Raw genomic sequence first — 19391 nt, 5'->3', positions numbered from 1 at the left:
GTATCGTATCTCCTATTTCATCTTCATCTACATCCTTTTCCATTTCCATAATACTGTCCTCAAGTACATTGCCCTTGTATAAACCCTCTATATACTCCTTCCACCTTTCTGCCTTCCGTTCTTTGCTTAGAACTGGGTTGCCATCTGAGCTCTTGATATTCATACAAGTGGTTCTCTTCTCTCCAAAGGTCTCTTTCATTTTCCTGTAGGCAGTATCTATCTTACCCGTAGTGAGACAAGCCTCTACATCCTTAAATTTGTCCTCTAGCCATCCCTGCTTAGGCATTTTGCACTTCCTGTCGATCTCATTTTTGAGACGTTTGTATTCCTTTTTGCCTGCTTCATTTACTGCATTTTTATATTTTCTCCTTTCATCAGTTAAATTCAATATTTCTTCTGTTACCCAAGGATTTCTATTAGCCCTCGTCTTTTTACCTACTTGATCGTCTGCTGCCTTCACTACTTCATCCCTCAGAGCTATCCATTCTTCTTCTACTGTATTTCTTTCCCCCATTCCTGTCAATTGTTCCCTTATGCTCTCCCTGAAACTCTCTACAACCTCTGGTTCTTTCAGTTTATCCAGGTCCAATCTCCTTAAATTCCCACCTTTTTGCAGTTTCTTCAGTTTCAATCTGCAGTTCATAACCAATAGATTGTGGTCAGAATCCAGATCTGCCCCTGGAAATGTCTTACAATTTAAAACCTGGTTCCTAAATCTCTGTCTTACCATTATATAATCTATCTGATACCTTTTAGTATCTCCAGGATTCTTCCAGGTATACAACCTTCTTTTATGATTCTTGAACCAAGTGTTAGTTATGATTAAGTTATGCTCTGTGCAAAATTCTACAAGGCGGCTTCCTCTTTCATTTCTTCCCCCCAATCCATATTCACCTACTATGTTTCCTTCTTTCCCTTTTCCTACACTCGAATTCCAGTCACCCATGACTATTAAATTTTCGTCTCCCTTCACTACCTGAATAATTTCTTTTACCTCGTCATACATTTCATCTATTTCTTCATCATCTGCAGAGCTAGTTGGCATATAAACTTGTACTACTGTAGTAGGCATGGGCTTTGTGTCTATCTTGGCCACAATAATGCGTTCACTATGCTGTTTGTAGTAGCTAACCCGCACTCCTATTTTTTTATTCATTATTAAACCTACTCCTGCATTACCCCTATTTGATTTTGTATTTATAACCCTGTAATCACCAGACCAAAAGTCTTGTTCCTCCTGCCACCGAACTTCACTAATCCCCACTATATCTAACTTTAACCTATCCATTTTCCTTTTTAAATTTTCTAACCTACCTGCCCGATTAAGGGATCTGACATTCCACGCTCCAATCCGTAGAACGCCAGTTTTCTTTCTCGTGATAACGACGTCCTCCTGAGTAGTCCCCGCCCGGGGATCCGAATGGGGGACTATTTTACCTCTGGAATATTTTACCCAAGAGGACGCCATCATCATTTAATCATACAGTAAAGCCGCTTGTCCTCGGGAAAAATTACGGCTGTAGTTTCCCCTTGCTTTCAGCCGTTCGCAGTACCAGCACAGCAAGGCCGTTTTGGTTAATGTTACAAGGCCAGATCAGTCAATCATCCAGACTGTTGCCGCTGCAACTACTGAAAAGGCTGCTGCCCCTCTTCAGGAACCACATGTTTGTCTGGCCTCTCAACAGACACCCCTCCGTTGTGGTTGCACCTACGGTACGGCCATCTGTATCGCTGAGGCACGCAAGCCTCCCCACCAACGGCAAGGTGCATTGTTCATGGGGGGATTATGCACGTATGCATTATGTATAGGGAAGTTATAGAGTCTCAGAAACACCACAATGATTTTAATAGAAAAGGGGAATGCCTAAAGCTAGACAAGATACGGCGGTCGACTTTGCACCAACGATGTGACAGTCGATTACCTTCAATCGAGAGTAATGACGTTAGTCAGAGACAGAGTTGCCGTCGGCCCCACGTGGCGTATGGTGGTGACCTTTATGCGCTCTATACAGGGTGTTACAAAAAGGTACGGCCAAACTTTCAGGAAACATTCCTCACACACAAAGAAAGAAAAGATGTTATGTGGACATGTGTCCGGAAACGCTTAATTTCCATGTTAGAAAAAAATGGTTCAAATGGCTCTAAGCACTATGGGACTCAACTGCTGAGGTCATTAGTCCCCTAGAACTTAGAACTAATTAAACCTAACTAACCTAAGGACATCACACACATCCATGCCCGAGGCAGGATTTGAACCTGCGACCGTAGCGGTCTCGCGGTTCCAGACTGCAGCGCCAGAACCGCGCGGCCACTTCGGCCGGCTATTTCCATGTTAGAGCTTATTTTAGTTTCTTCCACCTACGCTCAATGGAGCACGTTATCATGATTTCGTACGGGATACTCTACCTGTGCTGCTAGGACATATGCCTTTACAAGTACGACACAACATGTGGTTCATGCACGATGGAGCTCCTGCACATTTCAGTCGAAGTGTTCGTAGGCTTCTCAACAACAGATTCGGTGACCGATGGATTGGTAGAGGCGGACCAATACCATGGCCTCCACGCTCTCCTGACCTCAACCCTCTTGACTTTCATTTATGGGGGCATTTGAAAGCTCTTGTCTACGCAACTCCGGTACCAAATGTAGAGACTCTTCGTGCTCGTATTGTGGACGGCTGTGATACAATACGCCATTCTCCAGGGCTGCATCAGCGCGTCAGGGATTCCATGCGACGGAGGGTGGATGCATGTATCCTCGCTAACGGAGGACATTTTGAACATTTCCTGTAACAAAGTGTTTGAAGTCACGCTGGTACGTTCTGTTGCTGTGTGTTTCCATTCCACGATTAATGTAATTTGAAAAGAAGTAATAAAATGAGCTCTAACATGGAAAGTAAGCGTTTCCGGACACATGTCCACATAACATATTTTCTTTCTTTGTGTGTGAGGAATGTTTCCTGAAAGTTTGGCCGTACCTTTTTGTAACACCCTGTATAAGCGGGACCTCCGCGGCCTGGCAGCCACTCCCGGGCCTTTGATTTGGTGTGTCACGACGGACTCGAGTTCAAACGTTTTGAACAAGGGATACCGATGTCCCACATGACGCTGCTGCGGTCGTACCTGCGTGAACGAACCTTCCACTTGAGGGCCGACGACGGTACGTCCACAGACCGGCAGGTACGTGCGGGGGTGCCGCAGGGCACTCGGCCCCTCGCTGTACTCCCTGTACATCCCTGTACACTGCCGACGCCCCGAAAGCGGCAGCGGTTGAACTGGCGCTGTACGCGGATGATACGGCCCTGTTCACTCTCAGCGTGAACGCCCAAGTGCTGAGAAACCGCCTCCAACGCGGGTGCGACGCCGTGGACTCATGGGCAACAAAATGGCGGCTGAAATTCGACGCCACGAAGAGCCAGGCAGTTGTCTTCACCCGAAGGCTTACGCCAGTAGAAATTCTGGGAGAACCTATCCCATGGAGTGGGACAGCGGAATACCTACGGGTTATCCTAGACCACTGGCTCACCTGGAAGCATCACATCCGTGATGTGAAAGGGAGAGCAATGGGACGCCTCCGCGCCCTGTATCCGCTGCTAAACCCGCAGTCGTCTTTGCCCCCGCAACACGGCATCACGCTATAACTAACATTGATCCGCCCACTGTTAGAGTATGCGACCGTGGTCTGGGGGAAAGCCGCAGATGCTCACATTGTGCCTCTGCAGCGGATACAGAATCGCGCCCTGAAGACTGCCACGCATCTTCCGAGGTGCTTCTCGACGCACCAACTCCACGAGGACACCGGGATCCTGCCGCCCCGAGATAGGATCCGCGCCATCGCCAGGAAGTCTTACGAGAAAGTGGGCCACTCCCTCAACCGGCTCATCCGAGGACTGGGCCAACAACCTCACCACAGGCCAACCACGCGTTGGCCTGACCTGCTGCGGGATTAAGTTTTTAACTAATCCCCCATCAGAGTGTGTTTACCTCTTTTTACAGGCTCCACCAGCAAGGACAAATCAACAAGAATGGTGAGATCTATTCTTCCCTCCCCCCTCCCCCCTCCCCCCTAGGAACCACAGGAATGACAATTTTGTCTAAACTGCACCATCTCGAGCCAAGGACAGGCTCGTCTTTTCAGCGTCAGCCTGGCAGCCGGTCGCTGACTCACTTCGGAAGATGTTGTCCGCAGTTGGCAACGAAACGTCAGGAAGAAGAAGTCTTACAGATTGACCACAGCCTTTCAGCCCGGAAGTTGTAACTAATGAAGACGCCGGCCGTGAAAGCCTACACGTTATGACCAAGTTGCCAGTCTTTGCACTGGTTTGAAATCTCATCAACATCTCCCTCAGTGTTGTGCAGCTTTCTTCAGGTAGCAACCGATTACAGATAACTGCATCATCTCAAAACAAAAAAAAAAAATGATAATAATTCTGACGTTACTGTTAAATTGTCTGTCGGATCACCGATGTATAGCACGAACAGGAAGGGTCCCAACTTACTTCGCTCCTGAAGAGACTTCTACATATGTCAGTGACTATCCATACAGTATACGTACTGCGTTCTCCCTAGCAATTAATCCTCAACCCTGCCACAAACGTTCTTCGTTCTCCATATTAACCGCACTTCTATTAACAGGCATTGGTTGGACATCGAATCTGACGCTTTGGGAAATTAAGGAATACCGAATCCACCTGATTGCCTTAATCTAGGGTTTTGTGGATTTTCTGTGAGAAAAGCGCAAAATCGGTTATGTGAGACCATTGTTTTCGGAATTCCTGGTCGTTGGCACAGAGGCGGTCATTCTGTTCAAGGTATGTACCTCGTTATGTATGAGCTCAGATAACTCTGATGTTGTTACATACGATACAAAATGACGATGAAAATAGGAAGAGGCTCAGTGGTGAAACAAAAACTACAATACTGTAATAGTGAAGAGACATGTAGCACGAATTGTACAGTGAATATCAAGTCCCAGCCTGATTTGGCGGCCATGGATAGCAGTATGCAGGGGTAGGGATGGAGTTGTAAACAGTGCAGATCTTAGCTGGCCGCATGACGTGGCATCTACAACTACATCTACGTCTACGTGATTACTCTGTAAATTCACAGTTAATTTCCTAGCAGAGGCTTCATCAAACCACCTTCAAGCTATTTCTCTGCCGTTCCACACTAAAACTCCGTACTAAATTACCGAAAACTTAAATTCTTCCGTGTTAGCTGTGATTTCTCTTATTTTATTCTGTTGCTTCATATTATATTTTTTCTCTTTAGCAAAAATTTAATTCCGCTCCCCCTGCCCCATATGGATGGAGGGCGGAATGGCAGTGTCCTCAGTTCTGTTTGTCTAAATAAATGATATATTTGTAATCTTAAGTAAATAAAATAGTGAGAATTAAAGCCGTTAAAAATGACTGAAGTTTCCCTCAACGTCATTATTGTATAAAGCATTCGCAGGTGTAGTTAATTGAAACTGTGCTGAGATATATTGCATTTGTAGCCTTTTCCCCACAGATTCACCCATGTATGTGTTCAGCGTGTGTATTGAACACACTTCCTCCTTCCTCTCTCTGTATCCATTTCTTCCTGCCTCTGCCTGTCCACCTCATCCTCGTCTGTCTCTTCCTCCCTCTCTCTTTGTCCATTTTCTCTGCCCCTTCTCTCTGGATGTATGTGCTTTCGCACTCCACCTGACCATATCCACCTCATTATCTCTCTTTCTGTCTTCGCCTCCCCCTTTTCCTTTCCCATCAGCCCACTACCCCTCCACACCTTCCACCTGCTTCACACATCTGTCTCCCCTCCCTCCCCTCTCTCTGTCCATTTCCTCCTCTGCCCCCGCTCTGTCCATCCCCTCCTCTAACTATCTCAACCTGTCCCCAGCCATGCTCATGGTCAGCATGTGTGGCCCCTGCAATACAGTTCAATAAAGCAGGCTGATACTACTGCCAAAACACACATGTCATGCAGGGTAGCATACACATCAGGGGCTTGAAAATCATTTATTTTCCCCTGACATTAAGGCCACCATGCGAAGCAGGTCGATAAGACAGGCCAGTGCTATTCCGAGACAACACAGCTGTCATGCAGGACAGCCTACATCTGCCAGGGGCTGTAAAAATCATGGTTTTTGTCGTCTCTGCTCCTGTTGGAGTTAGGAGGTTATAAGTCCCACAGTGCTGATACTCATGAGGTCTGCCTGTTTCTGTCCCAAATTTGGTTGAAATCGATATATAAATCAAGGTGGAACTTCAGGTTGTAACATAGGCACCCCCCTCCTGCGATTTGCATGCTATAGAATTTCCTCGAATTGCTGGCAGTCATTGTTTGTGAATCCACTAAACTGTCTATGACTCTGCTAAACCGCAATCACTGCCAACCATGATGAAACACTGCAACTTTAGCAGTCACTGAGTTGATAGCTGGAGACATAACAGTGTTGTTACAGGTAATCTGCAAAAACAAGTTCATAGATGTTCGCTACTGATGAATTGTGTATATGACTGGAGCTAACCTCCTCAGCGTCAGTTAAGGCATGAAGATGGTGCACTGAAGCATCAAAACCGGTAGCCATATAATAAATAACATCAAAAGAACAGCTGTAGATGTTCCATTTTTTTACATTTTTGTGCAACAATTCACAAATGGCAATTTAAATTAATGAAATGAATAATCAGTGTGTCATCAAAGGAGTAGCGTAACGCTATTTAGTTATTAACAACGCTGTTGTGTGTTATTTTCTTTACCTTGTAAAGCTGACACTCAAAAAATGGCTCTGAGCACTATGGGACTTAACGTCTATGGTCATCAGTCCCCTAGAACTTAGAACTACTTAAACCTAACTAACCTAAGGACATCACACAGCACCCAGCCATCACGAGGCAGAGAAAATCCCTGACCCCGCCGGGAATCGAACCCAGGAACCTGGGCGTGGGAAGCGAGAACGCTACCGCATGACCACGAGATGCGGGCAAAGCTGCCACTGCTGACGTGAAGTATATTTGTAGGAATTGCACTATTCTTCAATGTAATTCTCATAATAAAATTGTAAATCGAAAATCATTCATTTCGTTCAACAGTAATTCTTCAGGTACTTAGGTTTATTCATTTTGATATGTGTACACTGTGACAAAAGTCATGGGACAGCGAAATGCACATATCAGATGGCAGTAGCATCGCACACACAAGGCATAAATGGGCAGTCTGCATCAGATCATATGAGTTTAGGAGATCTACCAACATCTTTCTCCTTGCACAATCACATACAAAATTAATATTGAAGTCACCACATATAATTAATTTTTGGTGCTTCCTATAAAATGAACCAAGAACCCTCTCTAGCTTGAACAGAAATGCTCTGAAGTCAGAGTTAGGGGGCCTATAAACAACAACAATTAGAAGTTTAGTTTCACTAAAGTCAACTGCCCCTGCACAACATTCAAATATCTGTTCAGTGCAGTGCCATGATACGTCTATGGACTCAAATGGAATACTGTTTTTTCGTACCTTGCCACGGCCCCACCCCACAAGGAACTCCTTGAAAAACAGCCAGCTGATCTGTATCCTGGTAAGGAAGCCTCTGAATTGTCAAATTATTTAAGTGGTGGTCCGACATGCCAATAATTCAGAGTCAACATCTATACACAGTTCTCTAACTTTATCTCTAATATGAGTACCTCTAATATTTTGATGATGTTTGCTAATTTCTCCACTAATTGGATACCTGATCTCCTCTGAAGGTGATTCCTGTGTCAGAGGGACTTTCTTTAAACAGATATTCCTGTCAGCTGACTTCAAACTAAAAAAGGTGCAGCTCTAATACCAGCCACTACAGGAATTTTTCCATGGGTGATCCCACCACTTCCTACTAAGCTATCACCTATAAGCTTTGCCAGCCTCCCCTTCCCATATCTATTGAAGTGCAGACCATGCCTAGTGAATCCAATCTATTGATAGACTCATCTGGCACCACTGAAATGTGAGCCATGCCCTCCGCCAGCAATGTATTCTCCACCCCCATGTTAATACGCCTAAAAGCAGCATTAAGCGCCTGAAATGATGCTGAAACAGTTGCATGAAGTGCACATTAGTGGCAGCAGTTTGAGTAGCTATCACCGGCCAGTGTGGCCGAGTGGTTCTAGGCGCTTCAGTTTGGAACCACGCGACCGCTACGGTCGCAGGTTCGAACCCTGCCTCGGGAATGGATGTGTGTGATGTCCTTAGGTTAGTTAGGTTTAAGTAGTTCTAAGTTCTAGGGGACTGATGACCTAAGATGTCAAGTCCCATAATGCTAGAGCCATTTGCACCATTTTGAGTAGCTATCTTTACGAGATTACCAACTATATGATGTTCCCTGTCCCTATCAAGACTATTTCCTGCTCTACCTACAATCACTACCTGATCCTCTTTCGTAAAATTCCTACATAACTCTCCTAAGCTGTCAGTGACCTGAGCCAATCCCACACTAGGCTTCACAATGCTGGTGACCTGGTACTCACTCCTCAACACTTCCTGCAAGTGCTGGCCCACTCCTCTAACATGCGAACTACCTAGCAGCAGAACCGTCTTCTTTCTGTTAAACTTTGCAACTGACCTAGGCCACCTAACAGCTGAGGACTGTTGCATGTTCCCTACATCTACAGCTACAAGAGGCTCCTCTCCACTCAACTCTGACAGTTGGTCAAATCTGTTGCATAAACGCAAAGTACTACTGTCTGAATACCTCCTTCTCCTCTTAGCTGCCTTCTTGCCAAGTGCCAGTTCCCATTCCCCAGCACCCTTCACCCTCCTCATCCTATCTCGTTCCTCCTTTGTGTCTTGCAACTACACCTGAAGGGCACAGATCTTACACTCCTGCTCCTCTATCAACTTATTTCTACTACAGATTCTGCATTCCCAGGATAGGATCTCACTAGAATAGCCACTGGCTTCCCCAATGCACCCCCCCCCCCTCCTGTCCCCAATGAAAATACTTGAAAATTCTTTGAACAAATTCCACACCGTAACCCACCGCTGGCAAATCCACAACATAACCCACGCTTCTCACTCGTGATAAAATTTTAATAGATACTGAAAAAACTAAACATATATGTTACCTAAGTTCAATTACAGCAGTAGAACTATTTAAAGAACTTACGACAGTGTTCTCGAAATTCTCTCTCTACTAAGAAAGCAACAACTTTTATTAATACTACTAAACCACAACCAATACCACCAAAACTTCACACAATTTCTTAGCTAAAACCAAAAATTCAAGCAGCCATTGGAACACTCAACGAAATTAAAACAACGAATGAAAATTTTACTGAAATATTTCTCTACAAACAATAAGAAACGTCACCTGAAAGCTAACGCACAAAAATTACTAAACGACTTCAATGCACAGACAATTCTAAAAAAGCACAGTTCCCAAAAGTATGTTACACCGTTATTTCGCCACAAACAACACGAGACACCGTTGAAAACTACTAAATTTAATAACTGCATAACAGTGCACAAACAACATTGTCAGACCTTAACTCAAGAACCACTACAGCTACAACTGTGCTCCGAAAAATGTAAACACACTGCTAATATTTGGATGAACGAGAGAAAACTACACTCATGCTCATAAATTAAGGACAATTGCAGAATATGGTGCCACACAACGTGGCAGTACACAAAACTGGCGCTAATAGCATAGGCACATAGGGAACACACACGACACAGATCTGTAAGTCCATGGTATTGGTGATAGGTTGAGAAAACCGTCCGAAAACACATGTGCTACAAAACGCCACTGTTACCTGCGCATGTACCCCGACATCAATATGGGATATGATCACCACGCACACGTACACAGGCCGCACAACGGGTATGCATATACTGGATTAGGTGGTCGAGCAGCTGCTGGGGCATAGCCTCCCATTATTGCACCAGTGCCTGACAGAGCTTCTGAAGTGTTCTAGGGGTTTGAAAACATGCAGCAATACATCGACTGAGAGCATCCCAGACGTGCTCGATGGGGTTTGGGTCTGGAGAACAGGCAGGCTACTCCATTCGCCTGATATCTTCTGTTTCAAGGTACTCCTCCACGATGGCAGCTCGATGGGGCCATGCATCATCATCCATCAGGAGGCAGGTGGGACCCACTGCACCCCTGAAAAGGCAGACATACTGGTGCAAAATGACATCCTGATCCACCTGACCTGTTACAGTTCCTCTGTCAAAGACATTCAGGGGTGTACGTGCACCAATCATAATCCCACCCCATACCATCAAACCACAACCTCCATACAGGTCCTTTCATGGACATTAAGGGGTTGGCGTCTGGTTCCTGGTTCACGCCAGATGGAAACCTGGCGAGAATCATTGTGTAGACTATACCTGGACTTGTTTGTGAACGTAACCTACGACCACTATTCCAGTGACCATGTACTTTGTTCTTGACACAAGGCTTTACGGGCTCTCCTGTGACCAGGGGTCAGCAGAATGTACCTTTCAGGTCTCTGGGCGAAAAAACCATGTCTGTTCAGTCGTCTGTAGACTGTGTGTCTGCAGAAAACTGTTCTAGTGGCTGCAGTAAGGTCCCGAGCAAGGCTACCTGATGTATTCCGTGACCATCTGCGGGCACTGATGGTGAAATATCGGTCTTCTTGTGGTGTTGTACACTGTAGACGTCCTGTACTGTAGCGCCTGGACACGTTTCCTGTCTGCTGAAATCGTTGCCATAATCTTGAGATCACACTTTGTGTCATACAGAGGGCCTATGCTACAACCTGCTGTGTCTGACCAGCCTCCAGTCGCCCTAGTACTCTACCCCACATAATGTCATCAATATGTGTTCTTTGAGCCACTTTCAACACACAGTCACCATTAGCACGTGAGAAAACGTATGGACACCTACTCACTGCACCGTACTCTGGCATGCACCTACACACCTCTGTGTATGTGGACTGCTGTCAGCGCCACCGTATGGTCAGGTGATTTAAACCCACAAACCGCCCACCAGAGCGTTGTTTTACCATGCATCAGAATTATCCTTAATTTATGAGCATGAGTGTACTAAATTTAATATCCGAATACAGTGCACAAACAACTTTTAGAGTACTTAGCCTTAGGACTGCTACAGCAGCAACCGCACTGCTGAGGGCTGATACTTGGATGAACGACGTAAGTACACTCATGAATAACAAATCACTCGAATCAGTAACACAGAAAGAAAGACTGAGATGAATGAAAATCCACTAATAAGTAACTTTTACAGCAAATATCGACACGAATGAGTTTTAAAATAAGTAACTGAAGTAATAAAAGTTCTTGAACATGATTTCAAAACACATTTTTGCATACGTGACCTACTCCAACCTCCTCTTCTATTACCGTCAATATATCACAAGTAGGAGGGCTGTGGTTGTCACTCACTGTACAATACCTCGCGCTAGGGCATTATGCGGCTGCATTGGACAGAGAGAGCAACAAAAGACCAGTATACACCAAGTTTAAAAGCTGTAATTTCAGGTCATGACTGTGTAGTATCAGCTCAAATTTTCGCGTAGGGTCGATTCCTGGGGCTGATCTCTTGCAGTCATGCTTTTTTTTTCTCCTTAATGTATGTAGTCAAGTTGACTCATCCGACAGCTAAGTAGCAGAGCCCCTTCCGCCATGTGACGGCCGCTGTTGTGTGACACCTGCAGGTGCAGACAGCGGCGGCGCGGGACGAGCAGCTGCTGCGGCGCGCTGTGCTGGAGTCGCTGCGGCTGTTCCCGGTGCAGCCGCTGCTCGCCCGCCAGCTGTCCGAGGACGTGAAGCTGCCGCCGGCAGGTGGCCGGGGCCAGCTGCTCCTGCCCCAGGGCTGCATCGCCGTCGTCTGCTCGCCTCTCACACACCGTGATCCCGAGCACTGGCCCGACCCGGACGCCTTCCAGCCCGACAGGTACCCAACTGCTGCTGCCATCTATTCGTTTTCTAACATGTTCACCTCTCAGTTTTACGTATCGACTGCTCCGAGGTAGGTGGAAAGTACAACACATACACATGCGCACACACTCAACATCTTTACCCACAATCGCTCATAGCTGTGGCTGCCAACTAAGTTCTAAGGCCATATGGATCCTGTGCTAAAGTGAGTCCACCTGTTTGTTTCTGTCAGTCGCCACACTTCAGCGATGCTGCACCTTGCAAAAACTCACCTGCCTTTCCTTCAGAGCATATCTTTTTAAGTGGTACTCCAACTCTGAATGATACGTCCCACCTGGGAAGCAGTGATACCAAAACATACTGTTTTTTACAATCGGTTGCTGGTCAATTGTTTTTTCATTCAGTCGATTTTTTCAATTGACTGAAGCAACAAAATGAAATGTCTTCTCAGCCACATCAGCTGTATAAATGTTTTTTACTCACTCTGTGGCTCTGAGTCATTTCAATCACACGCTTTTTCGGCCTTTTTGGCTATACATGGTCCATGACTACAGTTGTCACATTTTTTTTTTTTGAGACAAATAACCGTATGAAGGTATGAGTGTGTTTATTCATAAATGTGTGTATGCCGTGGAATGACACCAGAACGTGTTACTGCTTTATCCCTGTGTTTGAAAACAGTATGAAAAAAGCATCAGGACTGCTTAAGGCACTGTACTACACTTGATGAATTGTTTTGCACACCTCCGTCCGACGCGGAGCTCCTCACTGCTGTCACCGATGTGGATCTCGATGGCTGATGTGGTACAGCAGGTTGTGCCTTGTGTGTCTCTATGGATTTGATTGCACACACACATTGTTTAACACAACACTCTCATGCGCACCTTCCACAACACTAGCTGCTCTCATTGCCATTTGGTTATTCACATTTACACTTCTATGGTGACGCTGTATGGGATGAGAGGGATTTTATGATTGTTGTACACTGACTTATTTGTCTTCTTTATGCCACAAAATGGTGCTAGCGACATTGTCTATCATTATCCACCATTCATAATATCTTAAAAGCTCACTTAGTGATCACTTAGGGCTATTCCTACCCTACAAGTGTCACAGATAAACGTAAAGTGATTGGCAGTTTCCACATGACCAAAGGTATCATTGCCTTTCTTGTTGAATCCGTACAGATAAACTGGATATGGGCCACCCTCCATTAGGCAATGTACCATGTTCTAACTGGGGTGTACATGGCCACGGCCTAGACATTCTAGACTGCATGGGACAATTGGTGGAATCTTTGCCTTTTTCACTGTTGTCTCATATTTTTTGCCACATACTCACTTTCCAGTTCACGAGTTGAGCCTTAGTTGTTACCATTTGGTCTAAGACTGATTGGAGTTTTGTCAAATTATTTTATGTAACCAGTGGAAGGCTGCATGACATGTTACTGTAATGCATAACATATAGATTCCTAGGAGCACTTGTGAAGTATCGGTTGCTGTCGTGCTGAAAGCCCCAGTGAGTCTGAGCATTTTGCAGCATTTTCCTGTTCTGCACACACAGAAGTCTGTACACCCAGAACCACTTGCTGTGAAAGCCGTGTTGGATGTGAAAATGGCATTGTGATAGATTCAGCAATAACTTCTAGTTCACTGTCGAGATGCAGTTTTATTCATGATATTGCTTGCTTTGTGTGTGAATTGTCTGAATTTGCTATATGAAGTTCGTTTGAGGCATTATATAACAGAAGACTGTGGTGGCAAATAGGTTTACACCAGATACTCACGTCTCTGGTCATGTAGATTAACAAAGGTTCATCATGATTCCTGTAGAATCTGTTGTTGATTCTGTAGGTATGGCTCAAATACTCCAAGAGATATCATAACCAGAGGATCTTGTAATCTAGAATCCATAATTTCAGACGCAACTTCTCTATGTATCGTCCTTAGCCACACCATATTGTTTACGATTCGTCACACTTTTAAGCAGTTAACAAATTCACATCTCGTGACACGGAAATCACGTCCACATCTGCACTCAACACTACCCTGTCTGTAACTCCCTACGTTATGTCCACCATGTGGCAAAATGAGGTCAACTGAACTACTCGGAAAAGCAAAATCCATTGTGGATTGCTATCTTACATAATGAACTGTTTGAAAACTGACTTTCATGAATATGTTCCTCAGAAATATTTCAGTCATTTCCAATAATGTTTACATTTGTTTGTTACGCTGTTAGAATAACTGTTTAATATATATTAATAGACATTCATTTAGGAGATTCAAAAGAGTGACAATATTGGCAGTAGTTAAGTGTCTGGATTTTGATGCAAAATATTTATCGAAAAGTCTTACGAATATTAAGGTGTTTATTTGTAAAATAAATCTGTTACGTTACAGTATGACTGTCTGGTGAGAGGGAAGTTTTCTAATTTAGCTGTAGGATATCTTCCCGATGAAAATTGCCCTTTAAGGCATATGTGGGTGGTTCTCTGTGGGGCTCAGTTAATTTGGTATCTATGCATCAGTGCTCGATCCACAAGAGGACCTCATACGCCATTTCCTCAAGCTCAGCTCTATAGCACATCATTCTTGTCAAAAATATTATAGGGATGCATGGCGTCCATTCTTTTGGGTTTGTCTGAAAGAACAGACAACACATATAATCCACAGCTGTGATTCAAATGATGTAAATTAAAAGTGGATGGTGGGAGCGAGAAAGGAAAGGAAACGGAAGGAACTGATAATATTAACTGCATCAGGACGTTATTCAGAATCAGCGGCGATTGGTGAAAACGTGTCCCAGACTTAGACACGAACGTGGGATCTCGTGCTTACTAGGTGTCTGGGTTAACCATCCAGACACAGTGTCAATCGCAAATGCACAGACTGTTGGCACACTCCTCGGCTGACTCACATTCCTGGCTAGCAGCACCTATCTGCATTCCCCATCCATGTCCTCCGTGCTGACCACATTGAGATTCCAGAGGAAGTCGAATGTAAGTGAGCATCTGCACCGATAGTTGTGAGTTCATAGCCCACCATCGGATATCAATTACAGACATGTTCAAAAGAACAGACACCGTACAGAATCCTTGGAGCGAGGAGCATGCCAAAATACACTACTGGCCATTAATATTGCTACACCAAGAGGAAATGCAGATAATAAACGGGTATTCATTGGACAAAGATATTATACTAGAACTGACATGTGATTACATTTTCACGCAATTTGGGTGCATAGATCCTGAGAAATCAGTACCCAGAACAACCACCTCTGGCCGTAATAATGGACTCGGTACGTCTGGGCATTGAGTCAAACAGAGCTTGGATGGCATGTACAGGTACAGCTGCCCATGCAGCTTCAACACAATACCACAGTTCATCATGAGTAGTGACTGGCTTATTGTGACGAGCCAGTTGCTCGGCCACCATTGACCAGACGTTTTCAATTGGTGAGAGATCTGGAGAATGTGCTCGCCAGGGCAGCAGTCGAATATTTTCTGTATCCAGAACGGCCCGTACAGGACCTGCAACATGCGGTCGTGCATTATCCTGCTGAAATGTAAATACACGCTTCCAATGTGCGTTCACCGCGATGTCGCCAAACAAGGATGGGACCATCATGATGCTGTAAATAGGACCTGGATCCATCCGAACAAATGACGTTTTGCCATTCGTGCATCCACGTTCGTCATTAAGTACACCATCGCAGGCGCTCCTGTGTGTGATGCAGCGTCAAGGGTAACTGCAGCCACGGCCTCCGAGCTGATAGTCTGTGCTGCTGCAAACGTCGTCGAACTGTTCGTGCAGACGGTTGTTGTCTTGCAAACGTCTCCATCTGTTGACTCAGGGATCGAGACGTGTCTGCATGATCCATTACAGCCATGCGGATCAGATGCATGTCATCTCGACTGCTAGTGATACAAGGCCATTGGGATCGAGCACGGCGTTCCGTATTACCCCCCTGAACCAAGTGATTCGACGATTCCATATTCTGCTAACAGTCATTGGATCTCGACCAACGCGAGCAGCAATGTCGTGAATGATAAACTGCAATTGCTATAGGCTGCAATCCGACCTTTATCAAAGTCGGAAACGTGATGGTATGCATTTCTGCTCCTTACACGAGGCATCACAACAACATTTCACCAGGCAACGCCGGTCAACTGCTGTTTGTATATGAGAAATCGGTTGGAAACTTTCCTCAGATCAGCACATTGTAGGTGTCGCCACCGGCGCCGACCTTGTGTGAATGCTCTGAAAAGCTAATCATTTGTATATCACAGCATCTTCTTCTTGTCGGTTAAATTTCGCGTCTGTAGCACGTCATCTTCGTGGGTTAGCAATTTTAATGGCCAATAGTGTAGTATGTGCATTTGCCGTAAACACTGTCTCGGTGGTGTAGTGATATATGCTTTTGTCTAATAAGCAGCAGTTCCCAGGTTCGAGTCCCTATCTGGCACAAATTTTCACTTGTCGCTGCTGAATTGGCGTAAACTCCCGATGCAGTTGATACCGCCCCTCCTCCCCCCTCCCCCCTCCATCTTCAATTTACGTAATGTGAGAAGTCTTTCCCGAAAATCCTTGATGTTGGTGTCCCGTCCTGTGCCACTTTGTTGGCCCCGCAGTGTGAGTTCCGGGATGTGTGCCTCAGGTTCCTGGAGGAGCACGAGGCGCGCAGGCACCCGTTCGCCTACCTGGCGTTCGGCGGCGGCGCGCGGCGCTGTCCCGGCAGCGAGCTGTCGCTGCAGCTGCTGTGCGCCGTGCTGTCGCGCCTGCTGTCCGCCTTCCGCATCGCCACCGCGGGCGACAGCCGCGACCACCTGCAGGACCTGCGCCTGCGCGCCGTGCTGTCCCCGCGGCGCGGCTTCCAGCTGCGGCTGCTGCCCAGGGCCTGATCGCAGCCGGCGGCGGCTGCGCTCCGCTGCCACCGGGCTGTCACTGCAGCACCACAAGACAGTTTCCAGCTTCGCTCGTTCTCGAGTGTGTGGTAGAAGTGGTTACGTCAGCCTCATAAGCTGTAAAAGACAAAAGCCACACGCTGTACGCAGTTATTCGTACTTTGAACGTCAACGTACAAGATCTCGAAACAGAAAGCTCCAAATTTCCTCGTGCACCACTTTCGAGGGGTATTCAATAAGTAATGGAACACAATTTTTTCTGATGGCAGGCTGGTTTTATCCAGGATTATTTCCCACTCTTTTGGCTTCAAGACCCCTTTTTTTTCAGCGTTATCTCCGTTCAATACGACAGCCTTATGCCACCTTACTGGGAGAGCCGGTGTGCTGATGTGATGTTACTCTACTGGTCGACGTCAGAGCCAATGTCCTGCTGCGTCAGTAAGTTCCGCATTATCCAAGGAATGCTTCCTTCAGTATGGTCAAACAGATGGAAGTTGGTAGATACAAGATCTGGGCTACATGTTGATCAGGAAGAGCAGTGCACTGAAGGTCTGTGCATTCCTATTGGATGCCCAGACTTGTATGAGGCCTTCCATTGTCACGAAGAAGAAGTTTGTTTGGATTTTTGTGGTGGCCAACATGCTGAAGTCGTTTCTTTAATTTCCAGGGTGAAGCACAAATTTTAAGTCCACCAAATGGTGGACAAACGTGTCAGCTCTACCAACAATGCGTCCAGTTGAGCCTTAGGTGTTTGATCACGATCTGTGCATCTGTGTCTGCAAATTCCATAATTGCAGGAGTCACACCTGTGATTCACATTCGGGAGGATGATGGTTCAATCCCGCGTCCGGCCATCCTGATTTAGGTTTTCCGTGATTTCCCTAAATCGCTCCAGGCAAATGCCGGGATGGTTCCTTTCAAAGGGCACAGCCGACTTCCTTCCCTATCCTTCCTTCATCCGATGAGACTGATCACCTTCCTGTCTGGTCTCCTCCCCGAAACAATCCAATCCAATCACACCTGTGTTCAGCTGGCAAGCATACAGGAGATCAGACACGTTTGCACGACACTGGTACGATGATGGGAGACCCCTCGTCTAACAACTCACCATGCTTTTGTTCACTGCCAGGTCTCCGTAGACATTCTCCGAGCGCTACGAGTATCTCCGATAGTCCCGTTTTCCTCCGAGAGGAACTCGGTGACAGCACAGTGCTTGGAACGCAGCTCCATTAGAGACTCCATTTTGAAGACTGTGTACAGCGCTGCCATGTGTCAGAACTTTATGAAACTATAGGGGCAGTCCCACAACAAATTCCACATTTTTCCATCTGCAACTGGGCGAGGAAAAAAATGTGCTGCATAACGTATTGAATGCCCTCCTTGTAAACGTGTTGCAGAACTGCAAACAGCCCTGTGTATGTGTAATTTCTGGATTCCTGATCTGAGGTCTTGTACATTGACAGCCATGCTATGCATAACTGTGTGTAGCACACCACTATTGTTTTATACAACTTATGAGAAAGATGTGTCCACATCTATTATATTAGTGTTTGATGAATTACCATTTCAAATCAATGGTGTGCTGGAAACAATATGCTTCTTCGAAAGACATACGGCTTGGTGACGGTAGCATGTGGGAAAAACTATGCCAGAAGAATCCACAGAAGAAGAGTAAACTGACATGATTGCAGTTGCGACAGCTGTCCACAAAGAAATATTTCCTTTATTACAACAACACATAAAAGTTCATTGTTACTGAAAATAAAAATACATTATCCAGCCTCTGGTGATTGTTTAATTCGTTTAAAGTCCAGCTATGCCTTGCCCCCAAACAATAGGTTACTTGAGCCTGCTGCGACGTTTATTTCATGTCTTCTCTGTGTGAGGTGTTGGCAGTTCCCCTCCGTGGAGACTGTTTCTTGGGGGATTTGGAAAGGTCCTTTCGTGCAGCCCTTGTGGCACCTTGCCAAGCCCCATCATGACTCCAGCCAGAACCCGCGCACTCTTTCCAGTGACACGGGGTGCAAGTGCCAAACTACGCAACGTGCTAGTCCGCAAAATTAATTGGCAGCGTGTGCTGGCGGACCCGCATTAATCTTCTGCTCTGCTACACTGCGCATTCTAGCTTTGACCCTCGAGACTAGGACTTTAACATTTGTCTAAAAATACTTGCATTGCGCCTTAGCGGCTGGAATTTTGAGAGTACACTTCTTTCAGTGTACTCCTGCTGCTTGAGAAATTTCAGGGCAAGTTTCGACATATCGGATTGGACCATTCCCTCGTGAGTCTGATGCCACATGCTGCGACGGAGTGCGGCCCACTTCAATTATTCCAGCGTTGTCGCACGCTATTGCTGTCACTCTGTTTGTCTGGCTTGAGGCTAATAGCGATCTGTGGGCTGTTCATTCTCTCCCTCTCTGCTCTCATTGCTGTAAGCATCGTGCTGTGATGTTTTACACCCTTGTGACGGGTCGTGATTACAGATTTTACGCGTATGGGGTGGCCGCGCGAGACTGTATTTGCGATTCTTGTTCAGACCAGTAGCTCCGGCGCTAGGCGCACGATAAGACTGGAGGGATGTTCTGTTAGTC

General features: G+C 45.9%; 1 protein-coding gene across 1 annotated transcript in view; it reads left to right on the top strand.

The window, feature by feature from the left end:
* The window catches only part of LOC124545951 (cytochrome P450 4C1-like), a 192425-nt gene extending 174860 nt beyond the window's left edge, over window positions 1-17565 (top strand). The window contains exons 6-7 of the mRNA XM_047124913.1: window positions 11672-11910; window positions 16554-17565. Of these exons, the coding sequence (XP_046980869.1) occupies window positions 11672-11910; window positions 16554-16797 (483 nt within the window). The 3' untranslated portion in view covers window positions 16798-17565. The remainder of the gene's footprint in view (window positions 1-11671; window positions 11911-16553) is intronic.
* Window positions 17566-19391: the final 1826 nt, after the last annotated feature.

Source organism: Schistocerca americana, chromosome 8, assembly GCF_021461395.2.
Source record: "Schistocerca americana isolate TAMUIC-IGC-003095 chromosome 8, iqSchAmer2.1, whole genome shotgun sequence".
Taxonomy (NCBI): Eukaryota; Metazoa; Arthropoda; class Insecta; order Orthoptera; family Acrididae; genus Schistocerca; species Schistocerca americana.
The sequence above is the reverse complement of the archived record's forward strand: the minus strand, read 5'-3'. Positions and strand labels throughout refer to the sequence as shown.